This window comes from Micropterus dolomieu, linkage group LG23 (genome assembly GCF_021292245.1).
Source record: "Micropterus dolomieu isolate WLL.071019.BEF.003 ecotype Adirondacks linkage group LG23, ASM2129224v1, whole genome shotgun sequence".
Lineage (NCBI taxonomy): Eukaryota > Metazoa > Chordata > Actinopteri > Centrarchiformes > Centrarchidae > Micropterus > Micropterus dolomieu.
The window spans coordinates 13,142,131-13,162,955 of NC_060172.1; the positions used below are offsets into that span (position 1 = coordinate 13,142,131).

General features: G+C 39.9%; 2 protein-coding genes across 3 annotated transcripts in view; both read right to left on the reverse strand.

Annotated features, from left to right (window-relative positions):
* Window positions 1-4: 4 nt before the first annotated feature.
* Window positions 5-12,407, reverse strand: ddx46 (DEAD (Asp-Glu-Ala-Asp) box polypeptide 46). Of its 2 annotated transcripts, none has more exons than XM_046040375.1 (23): window positions 12,248-12,407; window positions 11,807-11,971; window positions 11,133-11,255; window positions 10,555-10,642; window positions 10,274-10,442; window positions 9,537-9,772; window positions 9,023-9,133; window positions 8,548-8,713; window positions 7,778-7,898; window positions 7,263-7,438; window positions 6,766-6,887; window positions 6,227-6,305; window positions 5,023-5,105; window positions 4,577-4,741; window positions 4,310-4,472; window positions 3,635-3,828; window positions 3,361-3,498; window positions 2,936-3,085; window positions 2,507-2,734; window positions 1,935-2,153; window positions 1,638-1,782; window positions 1,386-1,459; window positions 5-674 (listed from the first exon to the last, which is right to left on the reverse strand). In XM_046040375.1, exons 1-23 carry the CDS (start codon window positions 12,262-12,264, stop codon window positions 627-629), a joined length of 3,180 nt encoding a protein of 1,059 aa, XP_045896331.1. In that variant the 5' UTR covers window positions 12,265-12,407; the 3' UTR covers window positions 5-626. The 2 variants fall into 2 exon arrangements, with proteins under 2 accessions (XP_045896331.1, XP_045896329.1); XM_046040373.1 differs by having other exon boundaries at window positions 12,230-12,359.
* Window positions 12,408-13,604: 1,197 nt separating this feature from the next.
* The window catches only part of camlg (calcium modulating ligand), a 10,300-nt gene continuing 3,079 nt past the window's right edge, over window positions 13,605-20,825 (reverse strand). Inside the window, exons 2-4 of the mRNA XM_046040894.1 lie at window positions 18,192-18,655; window positions 17,471-17,536; window positions 13,605-16,249 (exon numbers count right to left, since the gene is read on the reverse strand). Coding sequence (XP_045896850.1) covers window positions 16,058-16,249; window positions 17,471-17,536; window positions 18,192-18,655 — 722 coding nt within the window. The 3' untranslated portion in view covers window positions 13,605-16,057. The remainder of the gene's footprint in view (window positions 16,250-17,470; window positions 17,537-18,191; window positions 18,656-20,825) is intronic.

A 20,825-nucleotide genomic window follows, 5' to 3' on the forward strand; every position in this document is an offset into this window, starting at 1 on the left:
CAAAAAAACTGCGTTTTTTTTAATGTTACTATCCTGAAATTGAGCCACAATCCAGTTTCAGTGCTTACAAAACATCACATCACTACTGATGAATAATATACAAACGAAAAGCCTTTTGAATAATTCAAACAGTCAGAAAGGGTACACAGAATTGCCAGATTTGTTAATGCAAACAGCTCCACAAATCAAGTTTATTTCCTTGGCAACATGTCATTTTATTGTGAGGAAAAGTAAAAACAACTTTCATCTGAGGATCCCATCATAAGGACTAAAGGTTGGTATGTTGTTTGCTCCCAAAAAACAACATTAAAGAAAATATGTATTATACCTAAAACACATGTTGCAGATTGCTCATTGTAGAATTTTTAAGTCTCATGACAGTGTGGATCAACACACAACCAGATATTTTGGTTTTAATGTTCTGTAGGTATAAAATCATTGGAAACTCAAGTGAAGCACAGAGGACACGGAGGGGGAGAAAGGAAAAAACAAAGACAAAACAATACACTAAGTTTACATAACTGAAAGGAACATTTTTAAAAATATAGACTAAAATATTATGCAACCACTTTGATGAAACTGTAGGGATGAGAGGGACACTCCTCCAGCGAGCCTTGCTTCCTCCTCTACAACACTTTGTAGCGGCCTTTGCTCGTTGGCTGGTAGGAATTTTGCTGGAATGAAAAAAAACGGGCAGGACAATGAGCGACATATTTCATAAATATTTGCAGAACAACAAACCTATCATGTTTCATGTTAGTACCGTTACATGAGCTACACTATGTACTCCAGGTACTTATTTGCGTAATTCAGGAATTTCGATAGGGTAGTGTTGTCTCAAATCAAAACACTGCCGTTGCGCACTAACCGGAAATGATGGCAAGATTCGACAGATTCTTCTTCTTCTTAATGGTGAATTATAAAACGGAGGATCACTGTCACCATCATTTGACCGTGATTGGCGCCCAACAAAATATCTGCTGGCTTGTTTGCTCACTTTACTTTTATTAAAAAAATAATAAGAATTAACATTTGAATTTTACAGTTGCAACCGCTTCAGGTTCCTGTGCTGCCATTTTCACATTTGAAAATACGTTGGTGGTCCCTCCCCTTCGCTACGTAGTCAATATGGCGACCCTTGGGGGTGAGAGTTGTCCTGTGTTCCACTCAACTTTTTGATCCTTATGAGTACACCATCCGGGTAATCATAGTGCCTTGCCATACTTCTCAGTATGCACCCAAAATGGTCAGTGTATGTATGGAGGGGCACGAATTGAGACACACTACTAGTACCATACAAAATCTGAAACAGGCTCCTAATTTAGCCTGATATGAGCACGATATCCACTACTGGTAATTGATTTCAAAAGGCAGAAGATACTTACTAATCTGATGAGCTCTTCCTTGATTAGTCGTGTAATCTCTGTTTTGGCTTTCTGTACAGCCAGTTCATTTGCACCTAGAAAACAAACCCAACATTAATATACAGTATATCAAGTTGATCAAATACAAGACAACAGGACACTCCAGTAGATGTAAATTCAGAGATGTGCTGTAGTTAAAAGGCAGGAGTTGCATTATTAAAGAGTAAAAATTCTTTAGAATTTAATCTGAAAAACAATTTCCCTGAAACGTACTTTCAATAGCGAGGTAGATCTTGCGTTCCCCCTCCTTGGGCTCTTTGCCTGGAGGAAAATAGGTTCCTCTGATGGTGATGGCGGCTTCAGAGTATTCACCAATTCTCTGCAGTGCTTCTTTAGATGTCACCTTCCACCTGGCCGTCTGGGAAACAACAGAATGAAGAACATTTTATGAGACTTGTATCTTGATTCTTTCTTTATTTGAACTTCCCCCGGCAAAGGAAATACCAAAACAAAGATCAAAAACAAAAACAGGAATGTGCTGAAATGTTTAGTGCACTGTGTGCTGCTGACCTGAGGGAAGTCGTTGATCTCCAGCTCCTCTTCATATCTCTTGATGGTCTCGGCCTGTTCAGCCGCCTGCCGCTCCTCCTCCAGCTTCTCCACAGGGGTGTAGTTCAGCTTGGCATTAATCTTCTCAGCCAGTTGCTCTGCGATGGTCTTGGCTGACACCGAAGGTGTCATGATGGTGCCGCCCCTAAGGATGGCATTGGTGGCCTGCTGCATTACATCCTGAACATGAAGGGAAAAAAGGGTTTGACTTTAGTATTACTTTATTTTGGCTCACTTCAAGGAGGGAACATGTTCTGCACATCATTCCGATTTTAGTGTTTTTTTTTTAAATCACCATCCAGGCAGGTGGCTACTCATTTTGAGTCTAAATGCTGGTGTTAAACTTACAAAAACTTTCAACTTTCTGACTGATAACTGCATTTGAAGTCATTAATTACAAAGTACATTATGTGATCATTTACAGACATGATATTTAGAGATAAAAATCCCTTTCCGTCTTCTCTGTCATTTCCCCATCTTGCAGTGAACACAGACACACCTGCGCTAACATATTCCATCTCTGTTTGACGTACCTGAGCCTCAGCGCCCAGGTTCTTCTGAGCATTAATCTTGAGCGCCAGCCTCTTGGCCATCTCCAGTTTCTGGATGTTTCCAGCAGACGTGGGTCCGAGGCCTGGCAGCCCTCCAGGAACGGTGGCTGTCGTGGAAACTCCTCCTGCAGCACCGGTGGCCGCTCCGGGAGCAGACAGATCCTTCACCCTCTTCTTGGAGTTGAACATGCTCTCAATTTGCTCCTCAATCTGAGGAGTGGGAAAAGTAGGAGAAATGATTAAGATGGGATGGAATGGTGAGATAAAAATTAGTATTATTTTGTAATTGTAACTGGGAGGCCAGCACATGTAAGTTACTAAGAAGTTAATACATCTTTATTAAGACAGGCCTCAAAACAGTTGAGTGCTGCATTTTGTTCTAGGAACATGTTGCTGATTTAATGAACTCACGTCCAGGGCTCCGTCCTCATCATCAGAGTCCTGCAGTCCAAGGGCAGCTTTCTGCAGCTTCTTTCTCTCATTGGCCAATGCATGTTCTGTCTCATCAAACTTGAAGCCTTTTCCTGAGAAGCCGCTGCTGCTCTTAATGATCTTACCCTCCTGCAAACATGGAGGAAGGGAGCAAAAGAGGGACAGAGGGCATAAGATCTATTTGTCACATAAACCATTTTTACAGCAGACCAAGAAAGCCTTTTTAAAGAGTTTCTACCAAGGTTATAATTGTTAGTGAAGACGAATGAAATAACAACATCTAGAATAACCTTGGTTTCTACATTACCTAATTAGGTCTTCTTGCTAATTGAGACATCACAGATTAGATTAAATGTAGCTTTAATGCACACTCTTAACTCAAATGCCCCTTTCCTTCATCTTACCGCTTTCTGTTGGTCTTTGAAGGACGCCCAAAGCTGCTCCAGTTCAAGCGGGACAGGAGAGCCGGACAGCTCCAAGGCTTTGATGATATCACCAGCATAGCGAACCTGATCCTCTGTGATGAAGGTGTAGGCATAGCCCTGGAACAAGGAACAAGATGTAGAGACGTGTGAAGATAGAAACTTCCATGACTTCCAAGCCATTTACAGAGCCTGATATTTTAAATATAAGAACAGAAAACCCACTAAACCCAAAATTCAGTTTTAAGTAACTGACCTTGTTGCCTGCTCGGCCTGTGCGTCCAGCTCTGTGGACGTAGTCCTCGTAGTGGTTGGGACAGTTGTAGTTGACCACCAGAATCAGCTGCTTGACATCTAGGCCTCTGGCTGCCACGGAGGTGGCCACCATCAGACGACATGCTCCATTCTTAAAGTCGTTGATGATGCTGTCTCTGTCGTACTGGTCGATTCCTAAGAGGATGACAGGAAAGGAATGTATGAAGGACCAAATTTTAGACATATCCGGGGCAGAAAGCTGACAACAGATGCTATTCAAAATGGGTTATGGGAAGGTGGGAATCAGAGCCTCTGATATTGAATATAGTTATTTCCTGTATAGTCTACATACTTGGATCATAATTATAAAATCAGTTGCAAAATGTCATACTTGATTATAGTTCATCTTATGTTCCTGTTAGCAGAGCAGAAAATCAGAAAGTGCTCTCCAAAAGATTTGGTCAGTACAGGTAATAAGATGCCACATACTCCCATCAAAAACAGAAATCATTTTAACCAGGTCATTCTAAAGTATTTACCCTGAGATTAATACATTTGTTGATACATTTACATTGACATGTATGTTGAATATACCGTCACAAATGTTGAATTCTGGATTACTATAGTTAAGTTATCACCAAGCTGTAATCAGTGCATCCCAAATGTTAACCCTTACCTCCGTGCAGTGACATGCAGGGGTACGAGGCTTTCATCAGGTCTTTCAGCAGTGAGTCTGCATGCTCTTGCTTGTCCACAAAGATGATGACCGAGCCCTTCTCCTGGTAGTGACCCAGAATCTCCAGCAGCTTCAGGAACTTCTTGTCCTCTTCAATAACTAGCTACAGAAACAAATGCAAAAAATAAAAAAGGAGAGGGAGACTGTGAGAGACGAGGGATCTGGACTGGGTTACAATAAGAAAGAGATGAAACATAGATGATTTACCACATGTTGCTCCACATCAGAGCAGACGACACTGCGGCCTCCCACCTGGACCTCAATGGGCTTGGCGAGGATCCTACGAGCCAGCGCCTCCATGGCTCTAGGGAAGGTGGCCGAAAACATGACCGTCTGTCGATCTGGACGCACGTTGTCCACAATACGCATCACCTGGAAGACAAACCAGACAGCACCTGGAGGTTAGTGAATTTTGTCTACTCATTCTCATTTTTGACCTTACTGTTTTTGAAACTGACACTGTTATAACACAGTTTCAATATAAAATGAAATACTTCCAATTTCTTATCTAGTTAGTAACTGTGTGAGATAACTCTTAACTCAGAAAGTAAGCAGAAACCTGCCAAACATGGAAAATTGACAACAGCCCCATAAAACAGAGCAAACATGAGTAACTGTGTACATGCTAATGTATAAATCTGGGTGACACCCACCTGTGGCTCGAAACCCATGTCAAACATCCTGTCAGCTTCATCCAACACCACATACGTAACTCTGCGCAGGTTGGTGACTCGACCTACAAACCAAGGGAGAGGAGCATGAGGAAAACGGTTAACTTCCAAATAATTCTGTCCTGCCTTTAAACTAAAATTAAACAATCAAACACAGAACCTTTTTCTGGTTTCTGGGACTACACATTACTTAACAACAAAACAAGTCATCCTAACATCAGCACACTCTTCAGAGAACTAGTTTCAAGTGGCCAGAGTTTATTTGATTTCTATTTTTAAATGTTTTGGGTTGTCTCTGGTCTTGCGTACCATCTCATGGGCATGAGGGACCTGAAAAAGTCAGAAAACAGCCTCAAGATACAATACAAGAGATGGAGCCCCATCAAGCATTATCTGACCAAGCGCCTCACCTACAAGGGAAACATATTACAGATTACCTCGCATGTGTGGAAACAAAAAACCCTTCTATTATAATAACTGCTCATAAAAGATTTACATCATACACAACATAAAATGGTCAGCAAATATAATTCAATATTTCTAACATGTTAAATTCCAGTATGTCTTTATATTTCTATGCAAATACTCATGGCTCTACAATAATATTTATACCCAAAAGCTGGGCTCCAAATTAAAAAATACTGAGGGAGACAGATGAGTTAATACAGATGTGTGATCTATGAAAATAACTGGAAAAACTCTCCCTGTGCTTTAAATACAAGATGCAAGTGTGTGCCTTTTATATCTTCTAGGCATAATTTATATACGAGACTATATTTACTAAAACAACACTGCAAAACCGTTGAGCATTCAGGCTACTCTTTTTTAATACAAACACAATTACAGATCCGGATACATCCATGTTACAATACACTTATCAAACATTTTGATCGTCTCTTGCTTGGGAGTTTGAAGAACCACGGAGGCAGCACCAGGTCCACCTACCTGTACTTGCCCTGATCTTCAGGAAACACACCATTGTCTTGTAGATATGACTGATCCCAAAAGGTGCTCAAATAATGTCAACAGTTTAGTAAGTGGTACTGACTTAGTTCATTATGCACTTTATCATTTTGTAATATTATTCCATGCAAGGTAATTAACAAAAGGCTCACAAGGCATCAAAAATGCTTATTTGCATATTACCAGAATAAAGAAGTGAGAGGGTCAAGGTGTATGAACTCACCGCTGTTGGCCCCCAACATGTCAATCATTCTTCCCGGGGTGCACACGATGATCTCTGCTCCTCTTTTCAGCTCAGCAATCTGGAAACCGCCAACATCAATGGATAATGTTAATGCATTGTTCAAAGTTCAACTGTAAAAGAAACAGCGGTGCTTATTTATTTTGCAGACTGTGTTGGAGTATTCCATATTCTACATTTACTCTTACCAAGCGAGAGGTGCAACCAGTTGTTATTTTCATCAGATCAATCAGTTGGAGAATTTTTTAATGAAGGGATTAATTGTTCCATTTAAAAAAAAAAAAAAAAAAAAAAAACCAAGTACACCACCAATTTAGCATTGCTCATACTATCCCTTTTTTAGGTCACAGCCAAATAATAATCTAAGCGATTTAAAAAACTATACTCAATGAAAGGAGAGATGTATTTGTATTATTGTGTGGTATTTAACGCTACATTGCTTCTGTGTTGGATGGACTGTAATTGAAATAGCCCTTGGAGGGAAAATAAAATCAACAGGCAACATTAGTATGTGTGTTTACCTGTTCGCTGATACCCGTGCCTCCATAAACACACACTACACGGAGTCCCAGCTGTTTAGAGAACTTCTTACACTCCTTGGTGATCTGCAGAGCCAACTCTCTGGTCGGAGTCATGATTACAGCTGTGGCGGCGGAGGAAAACAGGATGAGAATACAGATTCCATTTCCTATGTTTTACTATTTTGAGCACTCCCGTTTTCACACTAGGTATAGAAACATTAACTGAGGTAAAACTGAAGATCAGAAATGCTATGGAAGCATAACAGCCTGCGGTTTATTGTCCCACAGTGAAAATGGATCCAGTTTTAGTCTTCCTTTGTCCTATATTTGGGCCCTGAACAAAGTCTTTGAAAAGCACAGGAGTAGGACATCACTCCACTTCCACATTCTTACTTTCTGTCTTAAACCACTTCAGTTATTCCTTTTTGTTCTTATTTGAATATTTAATAGACATTAGAGTAAAGCCTAAACAAAGAATAAAACAATCTATTTCTTACAGATCGGCCCCTCAGACTCCTCCAGGGGCCTCTGGTCCATGATGTGTCGGAACATGGGCAGCAGGAAGGCTATGGTTTTCCCGCTGCCGGTCTTGGCGATCCCGATGAGGTCTCGGCCTGACATGATGGCAGGGATGGCCTGGGCCTGGATGGGGGTGGGCTTCTCGTAGCCATGCCTGGGTACATTTGGGAGAAGAAAGAAATTAACACAAATACATGTTGGTCAAGTACAATCTGAATATGATTGTTGGCTGTTTTAGATACATTTCAGGGGCATCCTAACTAGGATATGAGTGGTTATATGTCTTAAAATGAATTAATTTCAAAATTAGAAAATGGGAGCTGCTCTCTGCACATGAACCTAAATAAGCACTTGAGCCATTTACACACAAGCTATCTTTTCATGAAATTAATAATCTTTTTCATTTTCTATTGGCAGGATTGTTGCTACATTTCTATATTGCCCTCAAAATTTGCCTAATTCATCACACCAGCAGTTACCATCAGTCACTCACTTCTTCATAGAACTGAGGATCTTCATAGACACCCCACACTGCACCCACGTCTTGATGGGTTTGGGACAGCCCTTCCCTTTAACGATAATGCCTTCCAGTTCCAGCCTGTACGCAGTCACATCTGTATTGATTTTTTTTTAAAAATGAGATGTTATATGGTAGCTAAGGTTTACAAAGACAGATATTCTGATTACTACAAGGCAGTAATAGAAGTTAGTAAAATTAAATATGTGTGCTAAAGATACACAGCACTGTATTTTCTAGAACTGCTAGAAAGAAGTGTATTTTGCACCTAATGATTAATACTATTCCTTATTAATACTGACAGATATAGTGTTTATTTTAAGGTTGACAAAAAACATGTCAACATAAAACATCCATTTAATAAATGTATTGACCTAAAATCTGGATAAACAACACTTTCTTTGGGTTTATCTTAATATCTGATCAAAGAGTTAGTAAACAAGCATAAGAATGTGATTAAGCATTTATCTTAAAATTAAATAAAACTTTTAATACTTGACATTTTTACTGCCATGGCCTCTCTCGATACTCAATCACATTTCGGTCAGAAAGGTTGAGGTTCCACACACAGCCCAAACACTTAACCAATACCAGCCTGGTAAACTGGGAGGCGTCTCATTGTAAGCCCTGACATGGATGTATACAACCAAAATAGGTAGGTATGCGATATATGGCAGTTTTTGTTTTCAAAGTCTCAGCAGTGATAAGAGCTAATCGTCACTGAAATCTCCCTTCCGTTTACTGACCTTCTGGACTCATTCTGGCGAGCTCAGGGACCTCCACGTAGAAGTTTTTGCGGTAAGGCTCGTACTGGATTTTTCCATGGTCAACAGGCTCTAGGACCTTTCTCTGTTTGGTCTGGAAGCCTGTCAGAGCTGTCTGCAGATCCACTTCCTCCTCCTCTGAAGAGTACTGTCGAACAAATAGATTACATTTGGGATAGTTAGCTGTGTGTACCATCAGGGGTAACATGGTGATATTGTCAAACTTTTTGTCCGACGAGAGTCTAAATCAGGATCTGTATTTCATTCATGAAACACCAGGAAAACTGAAATATTTTTTGATGGGTACACTATTTAAATCTGAGAGAAGAGTAATGTAGCTTTGGGGGGGAAAAAAAAGAGCACTTCCGTACATAAAAAAAAAGCCGTACATATTGAAGAAATGCAGGTGAACATGTGACCTTCACAAACAAAACAGGAATGAGGCTTTAAAACTCACTTCCATAGCATCCTGGTCATTCTCCATCAGCTCACCCTTCTTCTTGTGAGTGTGAATTCCTTTCTTGGTTTGAACAACTGTGACCACTTTGGTTACGGTCATTGATCCTTTCTGTTGAAGATGAAAAAACTTTGATTAGCATTTGACAAAACTGAAGAAGAAAGCACCCACAAAGATGACATGTGAGCACTGCCAAAAGGTGCCCTCGAGGAAGGCCCTGAACCCCTGACTGCTCCACAGGCACTGTGCAGTGGCTGCCCACGGCTCCTAATTAGGATAGGTTAAATGCAGATATCAAATTTCGCATGCATTGTGCTGTGTTTAATTGTATGTGACCAATAAAGTTGGTTTACATTTACTTTATGTACTGCAACACTAGTAGAAAATCTGACATTGATAAATGACATTGGACAATAAAAAAAGCATTTTTAACAGCCAATGCTAAAAGCCAATGCTAAACATCAGAAGACTTGGCTCCAGCTAAAGTGAAGCAGAATCTACCTCTCGTGCTCACCTTATCATTTCCTCTCATGGCTCCCATGTTGAACTTCTTCACCTCCTGTTTCACCTCCTCCATGTAGGCGTCCAGGGGATCCACGTCATCCTCTTCTACCTGCTGCTCCATAGGAGTCTCCTTCTCCTCCTCCTCTTTTTTCTCCTCCTTTATCTCCTTCTCGTTCTGCTCCCCCTTTTCTTCCCCGTCTTCATCATCATCTCCCTCCAAAGGAGCTGAAACATCCTCGTCATCGTCTGAAATGAAGAGTCAATTATAAGGCTCTGAAGCGCTAAAGCTAAGATTTGTACCTGTCAAGTGATCGGATTGCTGATAAAAGTATAAATATTCAGTGAAAACTTGACTTGAATAGAATGATTACTTATTAAATTTACTTATCAAGTACAAATACCTAACTGATTGCAGTTTCACAATGCAAACAATGCTTTTACTATTTAAAATAAGCAAAGAATACATAGTAAAATTCTATACTTTGTTTTTAAAAAGTAAATGATGGTAAAACATCACATCAACTTGTGATGGAGTATAATAATGGTTAATTGACAATTAAATTCCTGGAGACGGGGATATTTTGTGACATTTTTAGTTAGGAGAATTTGTTTTCTGAGTTAGATACCAAGATTTCTCCACAATAAAACAACTGGTTTTATTGGTGGCTGGTAGCTTCTTTATTGTGATAACTCAGGGGAGGTTTTAAATGAAAGTGTTGCTGGTTATTTGTAATAGTGCTTCCTCACCATCGTCATCCTCCAAGCTCCACTTCTTGCCCTGTTTCATCTCCTCCAGTTCCTTCTTGAGCTCTCCGATGTTTTCGATTGCCTTCTTCCTCTGCTCTTCCCTCCACTTCTCCACACGTTCCTTCCTCTTCCTCATCTCCTCCTCCAGCTTGTTCTGGTCAAAGTCTTGCTGCATGGACACAAAGGAAACATAAACAGTGCCCTTTCCTGACCTATACTATATGGTGATCAATTATAGATGAGCAAGAACCGAATATGTGGAACATAAACACAACACTTACATCCTCAACCTTCTCATCCTCTTTCTCCTCTTTAATCTTTTTCTTTTCAGATAAAGGATCAATTATGTCTTTCTCCTTGCTCCTTGACCTGCATGGAAGATCACAATGAAGAGAATAAGAAAAACAGTAGCACGTTATTCTTATGAGTTAATTGAACGGTACCGAGAACATTGTAGTGCTTGAAAGAATCAGCAAACCAGGTCCAAAGCCACCTCCCCGACACCTTTTCAACGTCAGAACTAGGGGAGCTCTGTCCAACAATTTACCATTTCTAATGATGGTGACTATTTAAGATCACAAACCTACTTTTTAGATTTAGATTTTAAGGCCTGCAAGACCTCTGACAGAAACCCGACCCATCATAATCATTTGCCAGCATGTTATCTGTACAGAAAGTATCTGGTCCTACTATGCAAAGCTGTTTTGACATACAAGAACCTCTGTACTGCTAAAATACGAAAGATACACCATAAAGATGCATTTGTTTACAAATTATACTTGATGATTCCAGGGGTTTTGGTTACCAGAGCCGTAAATTATGTTTTGAGATGTTTGGTTTTATTTTTAAGAAGCCTCACTTTTCATCTGGTCTCTTGCTCTTGCTGGGGCTACCGGATCGGGACCTCCGAGCTCGGGTCCTGCTGCCAGACCTCCTCCTCTCTCTGCTTCTGGACCTTCTCCTTTCTCTGCTCCTTGAGCGCCTGGATAGCAAAGGCAAACACGTCATATACCACTTTCACTTCTCAGGACAATTTCACACATGGTCCATTTCATTATCTCAAGTGATCTCAAACAGCGAATGAAACCATGGGTTTTGGAGCATATACAAACCCAGATCCTCCTCAAAATACACTGCAGTTGTTTTATTGAGATTTGTTATTAGGTTAAACCGGTTTGCCCATCGTAAACACAACACAGACCCAATACTCTTTGTTTTGCCTTTAGAATTTTAACTGGAACAAGACATGCATCTAAAAGTAAACCTCATGATAGCAGCTGAAAATGATCATGTTAATATTATGTCAAATGTTCAACGAACACCTTAAATCTAGTTCTGATGGTGCTGCAGCAAGAGGATTATCTCCATCTCTCTTCTTCTGTCTTTTCATAGATATACCTGTACTATAAGGCTGCAAATGCAAACAGACCTGAATCCACTTGCAGCTGGTTTACTTATCAATGCCACTGTATAGTTCCTTAAAGTATAAACAGGTGTACTCTTCTCTTCAACACAATAATATAGAAAACCCACCTGGGTCGTTTTCTGTCTCTGGACCGGGACCTGCGGCGGTCCCGGCTCCGTGATCGCTCCCTCCTGTTACGGTCTCGGTCGTCTTTCTTGGAGCGTTTGTCCGGGGATCGACTCTTAGATCGGCTCCCTGACCGTCCCCGAGACGCAGACCGTTTTCTGTAGTGTCTGAGGACCAAGCCGTGTAATGCACATGTTAGCTGGCAGTTAGCTAGCTGTCGATGGAAAGCATTAACACTAAATTTACAAAACGTTTTAATTCATATCCCACGGCTGTATGAGATTATCTACAACTGACTAATTATCATTAACAACAGGAAGTCGCAGCTAGCATGCTAATCGAAATTAGCCATCGAAATGAGTACAGCCGCAGTCACAAGAGTTAGTCACAAAAGATTCAACCGAAGATAAAAACACCAAATTGACCTGATCATTCTGGCATACCTCGACTCACGTCCCATCGCTATTCCACGGAGTTATGTCTTATAAACCACAAAAGTCGAATTACTTCACAGATAACGACGACTCTTGTGCGGTGAACGTTTGTTTGTGACTTTGAACCTGCGCGTAATAAAACTGCGACCGTTCAAGTCACAAACTCGCAACGTGAGCAGCACAGTGCGCCACCCCGCGGTGGGAGGTCAGAAGGTCGGCCACAAAAGATTTACTGAAGAGAGGGACACCGAAGAGAGACACATCAGAAACACAGACCTCTTTAGGATCTTGCAGAAGTTGGCAGAACTGGAACAATTTTCATATAAGACGTATACATTTATATATCAGTATATATATTCTTTTTATTTATAAGTACCAATGTTTTTATTCTATCAAATATCAGAGGAATATGTTGTACTTGTTCACTCTGCTACATTTATAATGATGTTTAAAACATTTTGGAGAATTAATAGGGGAAGACAACTTTATCTATTTGGTCATATTTATATACCAACTTAATAATTAATCTTATCTTGTGATTGGGTATTGGGTTAATTTGTATTGTTTTCTTTTGTTTAATGTAGGGCTCGGGCTGATTTTTGTGCTCGAGTGTAAGTTAAAGAAACCAGATGGTTAATTGTAGTTTTAAAAATTTATTTATGGTGAGAACATGACACATGATGCCAGACAGTGGATCTCTTAACAAATCTGAAGACGAATGTGCAAAACAATTATGATAAAGTATTTCAACAAATGAGTAAAATTAAGTAAAATCTGTCAGTCCTTTTTAATAATAATTATCTTATTAGAAAAATGAAGCACCAATTGTGATTCAAATTAATTAAATCAAACATTTATTGAACATTTGTTATGTTGTTGACGGAAATTGTATCATGAAAATTATTATGTTTATATACGGTTGTATACTGCTTTTAACAGCTGTAAACCCTACTATTCCCAGAGCTAAAAGTTAAAAGAAACACTCCTGTCTTCCTGTAAATATGGCTGGGCAATACAGTATTATCAAAATTAATATCATGAAGTGGAATGACACGTAAAATGTCCGAAAAATTACATACTGTATATTTCATTGGCCTGCATTTCATCAGACAAAACCCTTCAACAATGATAATACTGAATTATTACTCAGCTGCACCTCTAAAACCTCTTCTAACTGGAATATTATTTGATAATGAATTGGAATTTAGTTAAATTGTTCTTCATTTGTTAATAGTAGTTAAAACATCAACTCAAGCTTGCATGTAAACGATCACAGGAAAGCAGGTTTTCAGCAATGTTTGTTAATGTCCACTGCCCCTATTACGAAACCCAATAAATAAAATAAATGAAAAAAGTCAAAACAGAGTACATCACACAAGTAGTATTTATTTGGTATGAATTGTCTGGTTATTCATTCCTGTGTATGTTTTTAAGCAGAAACTGTTTATACAATGTCAACACTAAATAAAGATACTGTAAGAGCCATTAAAAACAGTTATTTTGTAAACCTTATCAAAAACAATCATGTAGGTCAGACAAGTCATAGGATAAATCACACCAATTCATTTACATAAAAATAAAATATTCACACTAATAAATTAATTTGGATGACATTTGAAGTATGGAGAGAGGACATAACAGCACAGAAGTAGAGTATATATATTAAGTATGTATGAATGAGGCATGGACAAAGCAAAGCAGGACACGTCACCAGAATTACTCAGCACAAATAAGCGTACAAACTGCCACTGCCTCACGTTAATGTGCAGTGACAGTGCTTTCCAGCAAATCCTAAAACATTCCCGCCAACCACACTTCTCATTATGTACATACACTGTGATGAAGTTTACTGCGTTTTTTTAAGCTCATAGCCGTGCAAAATTATATACTGATATAAGGACTAAATGCTTCTTCTTCTGCCTTCACAACTTATAAGAAGGAAGAACAATTGTTCATTGTTCTTATGGACACTGGATGACAGATCACAACAGAAAATATAATTTAAAAGCATGTGAGGAAATCTGCCACAACACAAGCACATAAACTGCCTCACGGTTATATTTTACGGTTTAGAGACTTAATTTAAAGCTAGAGAAACTCAGCTTTACACTTAGTGGTCCTGCCAGCAAATTTGAGTAAAATGCGGCGTCCCTTCCTGGACTGCGCTGAATCTACAGTCATCGTCATTATTTTAAGAGACACTGCATCAATTAATATTTTCATATTTAATTCAAAAGCAACTTGTAAAGGTTCTTAACTACTCAAACTACATTTTTAATCTCTTACTAACCGAAAGCTGGAGGGGCATGTGTGTATTTTTAAAGTTAGTAGCCAGCACTCTGGATCACACAGCTGTTCATCATGAAGATGCAGCCATGATGGTCAGTGTGAAACTGTGGCTCTACTTTTCTGGCGAGCTGATGTATACATGGCAGAGAAGTGGGCCAGATTTGAAAGAAAAAGGTCAGATCTCTAAGATTAATTCATCAAGTCAGTGACTGCTTGAGGTGCAGATGTTGCAACAAATCAGTAAAGGTGATGATATTTATGAATGAAAAGGAAACCACCTGCTTGTCAATCCTATCGATACTGTCTTCAGTTTTCTGCTTTCTGTCATTGACCGTCAATCATAACGAGTCAAGAACCCCAATGAACCTTTTTACTCCAAAGTCATTTCAGTTAATTCATGTGCTGAGCAAGTGTTTGCCTTTATCCAGCAGGCTATCAGAGTCATGTGAAGTTTAGACTGAGGTTTTGAATGGCATGAACTGAAAATACACTGACCCACACTGAATACACTGAAATGTAAATATACTGTATATACTGACCCCAACCCTGCCTGACGCACTGCAGGGCTGACTAATCTGACAAACATATATTCAGAGGGGTGCATACTAGTTCAGCTTCTCTACTCAGTCGTATTAGCTGATCCTGATGAGTAAGTTTGCTGACTTTGTGACTCATCTCTAACATGTGCCACTGTTGGTACATTTTAGCATTTAGCATTAACCAGTACTTGCTGCTTGTGGCCACAGTGGCCGCTGTTTAAGAAATATTAGATAATCTCCCTTTAGATTAATGATTCCAAGCAAACAATTTTAGTTTTAAAGAACTTAACAGCAGCTGAAAATTATTTTATTGTAGCCCTCTATTGGCTTAACGTTTCACCTTGTTGCAGTTATGTAGAAGTGCAACCCTCAGTATAACATGACATTTCTGCTGGGTGTGGTTACAGGTGCAGCACACTTTAAATGTTCAACCAGAGAGGGCAACAAAACACTCCTTTTTTATGTAACGCATAGTACTGGAAGACAGTTCTTTGCATTGAATATTTTGTGTGATTTGGCATACATATTATTAAAAATGTGATATGCATCAATATCAAGAATGTAAATAAATTATGTGATGTCAGTTTTCTGATGATGACCTGTACTGTTGTCCACTCTTGAATATGACAAATAAATATAACTTGGTACGATAAATGCATTACATTTAGTGCATTCTTCGCACAAGCAAACACATACTATCCTTGTTTCTCAGGTTCAGTCCAGAGCAAAAATGACGTGGATATCTGTAACAAACACTGCACTGTCTGGTCACATGTAGCTTAGCCTTATTATAATCCTGAAGCGCTGAATTAATGAGCACTCATCCAGCTGAAGCTCGACACTGATCGTAAGGCAGCGAGGATTTGCTTCCAGACGGTCAACAACAAACCCACGTCGGCCGATGTAAATGGCCTTGCTTTGTTTCTATGGGAGACAAAGGGAGGGGACAACAAGTAAGGGGAAGCAGGGTTACTGACATCCTCCGGGTCCATCAGGGAGTCTCTGAGCCAATGAGCAGCAGGATCTCGTGCGAGAGAATGAAGGTGAAGAAGTAAACGCAGAGGTCGGCAAAGACGTCACCCATTCTCCTGTAGGTGTCCATGGAGCGGTTGATGACCTCAGCGGGGATGCCAGACAGCAACAGGGCAGCGGTCAGCACAGTGGTCTGGGCCTTCTTCTCTACCTGGGGGAACAGGAGTATCATGCAAAGACGCTGTGATGCATGGCTGCCACTAATGATGGTTCTCTCATTATTGATTTGTCCCAAATGTTTTAGAGTTAATCAACCAATTGTTATAAAAAAAGAAATAACAATAGTAATAATAACAAAAACAAGCAGCAAATCTTCACATCTGAAAAGTTGGAGCCAGCGAATAAAACACATATTTTTGCTTGTTAAATGACTTGTCATTGTTTGATGTTTTGGCTTAGCTTAGCACAAAGACTGGAAGCAGGGCGGGAGCTATCCTGGCTCTGTCCAAAGTTAAAAAATACACCTACCAGCACCTCTAAAGCGCACTACTCCACACGTTATACCTCATTTGTAACAAATTCAAAAACAGCCATAAAAAATAACAAGTTGTGGTGTTACAGGGAGTTAGTGGAATTCCTGGACTATCTGTTGGTTGCCTGGGATCCTCACAGTGATGACAAGACACACATCCAGGTGCCTTGTGTATTTTGAATATTGTACAAAGGCAGACTGCAATTTCTCCATGCTTCTGGTCTTAATGCTAAGCTAAGCTAAGCTAATCACCGGCTGCTTCTAGCTTCATATTTGGCCACACAGAAACAATGACGCTATCAAAATTGTTGATGATTTCTCTGTCAATTAATTCTATCATCCATACTATTTGCCTTTGAGATATACCTTTTATCGCAGCAAAATACTTTTTTGAAAAAAATGCCACTCAAATGTAAATACTTAAAAATTTCTATAATTAAAAACAACATTTTTAACTTTGCTGTGTGTGTGTCTATGTCACCCTTCAGGTTACATGAACTTTCAATGACATTCACTGTAGGTGTGGCCAGCAGTGACATGGCTACTAAGACTGGGCTGTCAGCTAAAGTACAGCACAAGGACGTCAGAGGAATAACAATGGTTCATGTCTACAGGAAACCCAACTTTGGTCAAAACTAATGAGCAAATCTTGTGAGAAACTGTGAACTGGCCAAGAATAAATAAAGAATAAAAAGTTTAACACATTGACAAACCATAATTATGACAAAACCTTACTTAACATTTTTCAAAATCATGTATGTCTCTGCTTTAAATGTCCCACTCCAAAGTGTGTCTTCACATCAATTAAAGCAGTTTTAGTTCTTGGAAATATTGGCTAAAATATAGGAATCTGAACATAACAGTAGAGAAGGGATCATAAAATATTTAGTGCAAACTCACCTTTGGAAAGTATTTGGACAACCCCATATAGGCCAGTTCAAGGGTCAGAAATGGAGCAAATATTGACTAGAGTGAAACAATACGAGAGTCACATCACAATAATATCATGTTTCTGGTAGTCAGATGTACTATTATTAAATATGGGCTGATATGACAGTCCTACAAAATGAATGCATGCAAAAAAAAACATGTAAAATGTCTTGACACGTTCATTTGTTTTGCCCTTTTCACACCTGAAAGGATCTCTTATTTTCATGTAATGACTAAAAATTGTGATCTGTCTGTACTGTTAAGTTTGAGTAAGTGCACACAGATAATATGAAGACTGGAAGTGAAAACACGGTGCTGGTGTGTTTCTAAGGATTACACAAAGTTTACGACTAGCCTGTCGGTTAGCTAACCTGGTAGTAGAGGAGAATATAGACAAACCATAACTAAAAGCTTACTACTATGAGCCACAGAAGCAAAGGGGGCTTAAATATGTTTTATATGTAAGAATTTGTCATTCCACCAAAACCATTACCAACACTGTATCTGGGAATGGTCACTTGTCTTACTTGGATACTGCTAATTATCACCTACTTCACTAACCTTGTGAATGATCTATCTATGCCAATGGATGATTTTTGTGTCTACATTCTCAGCACTTTAACATGTAAAATGCGCAACGGGCCAATCTCAGTTATTACAGCCACACAGGGTATACAGCGAGCAGACTCACCAGATACTTGCAGACAAAAACCCTAACAAAAATGGCGAGGAGGATGCTGCCGATGAGCCTGAAGATTCTGAAAGGATCAAACTCCTCAGGGTCAGACCCCCCGTCCTGGGCCGGCTTCTCATTGGCCAGCTGGCCCCGTAGTTTCATGGCATCGTCAAAACGGGACAGGTACTTCTGGAGGCCTCGGCGTGGGGAGCCGCTGAGGTCGTCTGATGCCCGCTCCCCCCTCGGTCTCTGTCGGACCCCTCCGATGTCATCTTCCAGAGAGACTCCGTGTGGCTCACTACAGCCTGGCAGGGGTGAGCCCCTCCTCTCGGGGGTGGCGGTGTGGGAGCGGCTGCCGAACCCCGAAGCCTCTGGCAGGAAGGGAGACGGTCTCGGGGAAGATGAGGATGACGACCACGGCTCTGTTCTGTCGAGATCGAGGTGGAAGCGGGGTTCTGTGGGACGCAGGGACGCTCCAGCTGAGGATGTAAGACAATATCAGTGACATCAGATTTAACTAGTGCTGAAATAATATGCATGATGATTTTATGCACTTGTTATTTATCTAAGAAAAAGACTAACATCTGGTTGAAGACGTCACATTGGGCTCTGAAAATGTTTCACTATTTTTTGACATTTTATAGACTAAACAATTAATCTTAAAAATATTCGACAAATTAATAACTGCAACCGTACGTTTGAAAACAGGTACAGAATGTTTTTCTTCTAGTTTAGAAACAACATGAACTGTACAGTCATGGTCAAAGGTTTTGAGAATGACACAAATATTCATTTTCACAAAGTCTGCTGCCTCAGTTTTTATGATGGCAATTTGCATATATTCCAGAATGTTATGAAGAGTGATCAGATAAACTGCAATTAATTGCAAAGTCCCTCCTTGCAATACAAATGAACTTAATCTCAAAAAACATATCCGGAGAAGAAAGGTGAGCGCTATATCCTGTGCATCCTGAGACCATTGATGTGAAGGGTTGCTTCTCAGCCAAGGGAGTGGACTCACTCACAATTTTGCCTAAGAACACAGCCATGAATAAAGAATGGTACCAAAACATCCTCCAACAGCAAATTCTCCCAACCATCTAAAAACAGTTTGGTGATGAACAATGCCTTTTCCAGCATGATGGAGCACATTGCCATAAGGCAAAAGTGACAACTTTGTGGCTAGGGAAACAAAACATCAAAATTTGGTTCCATGGCCAGGAAACTCCTCAGACTTTAATCCCATTGATAACTTGTGGTCAATCCTCATGAGGCAGGTGGACAAACAAAAACCTACAAATTCTGACAAACTCCAAGAATTGATTATGCAAGAATTGGCTGCCATCAGTTGGGATGTGACCCAGAAGTTAAATCGACAGTATGCCAGGGTGAACTGCAGAGTTCTTGAAAAAGAAGGGTCAACACTGCAAATATTGACTCTTTGCATAAACTTAAATTAATTGTCAATAAAAGCCTTTGACACTTATAAAATGCTTGTAATTATAGTTCAGTATACCATAGTAACATCTGACAAAAATATCTACAAACACGGAAACTGCAAACTTCGTGAAAACCAATACTTGTGTCATTTTCAAAACTTTGACCACGACTGTATAATTGCAAGCAAGTTACATAGGCCTAGATGTCAGAGGAAGCGTCTTTGTGACTGGCCCCGTGGACTAAAGAGGCTCTGCTGTATAGTGACATCATTTTAAATGTCAAAATCCTACCTCAGTCCAACTTGACAGAAAGGGTTGCCCAAAAATCTGATTCTGGCACACTGCCTTCCTCTGTACCAGTATGACACAACAGTTCAATGTAGGGCTGAAAGATTAATTGCATTTGCAATATTATCGCGATGTGATAAAGATTTTCTAATCGCAAAGGGCACGATTACACTCTGGTCACATGACACCCAAGAGTAAAGTAGTCTGCAGGGGAAGCATCAACTTCGCACTTTATTATGTAACTTGACTTGTTGTTGTACAATGGCCTTAAGCTTGACAGAAGCTAACATTACAGAAACCTTAGTGTCACAGAGGAAATGAAAGTAGCACCCGCCACCCGCGGGTAACTTGGTGGTGGTGGTGGGTGAAATCGCCAGGCCATCCGCAGCTTTGACAGACAGGAAAATGCACAACAGAAAGACACGTGTAGTAAGGTAAGCGTATTGTGGCAATCGGCGCCTGCGTCACACACACAGCCACCAGTCAGCTCAGGAAATACAGGTGCTGGTCATATAATTAGAATATCATCAAAAAGTTGATTTATTTCAGTAAGTCCATTCAAAAAGTGAAACTTGTATAATGTATACATTCATTCCACACAGACTGATATATTTCAAGTGTTCATTCCTTTTAATTTTGATGATTGTAACTGACAACTAATGAAAACCCCAAAATCAGTATCTCAGAAAATTAGAATATTGTGAAAAGGTTCAATATTGAAGACACCTGGTGCCGCACTCTAATCAGCTAATTAACTCAAAACACCTGCAAAGGCCTTTAAATGGTCTCTCAGTCTAGTTCTGTAGGCTACACAATCATGGGGAAGACTGCTGACTTGACAGCTGTCCAAAAGACGACCATTGACACCTTGCACAAGGAGGGCAAGACACAAAAGGTCATTGCTAAAGAGGCTGGCTGTTCA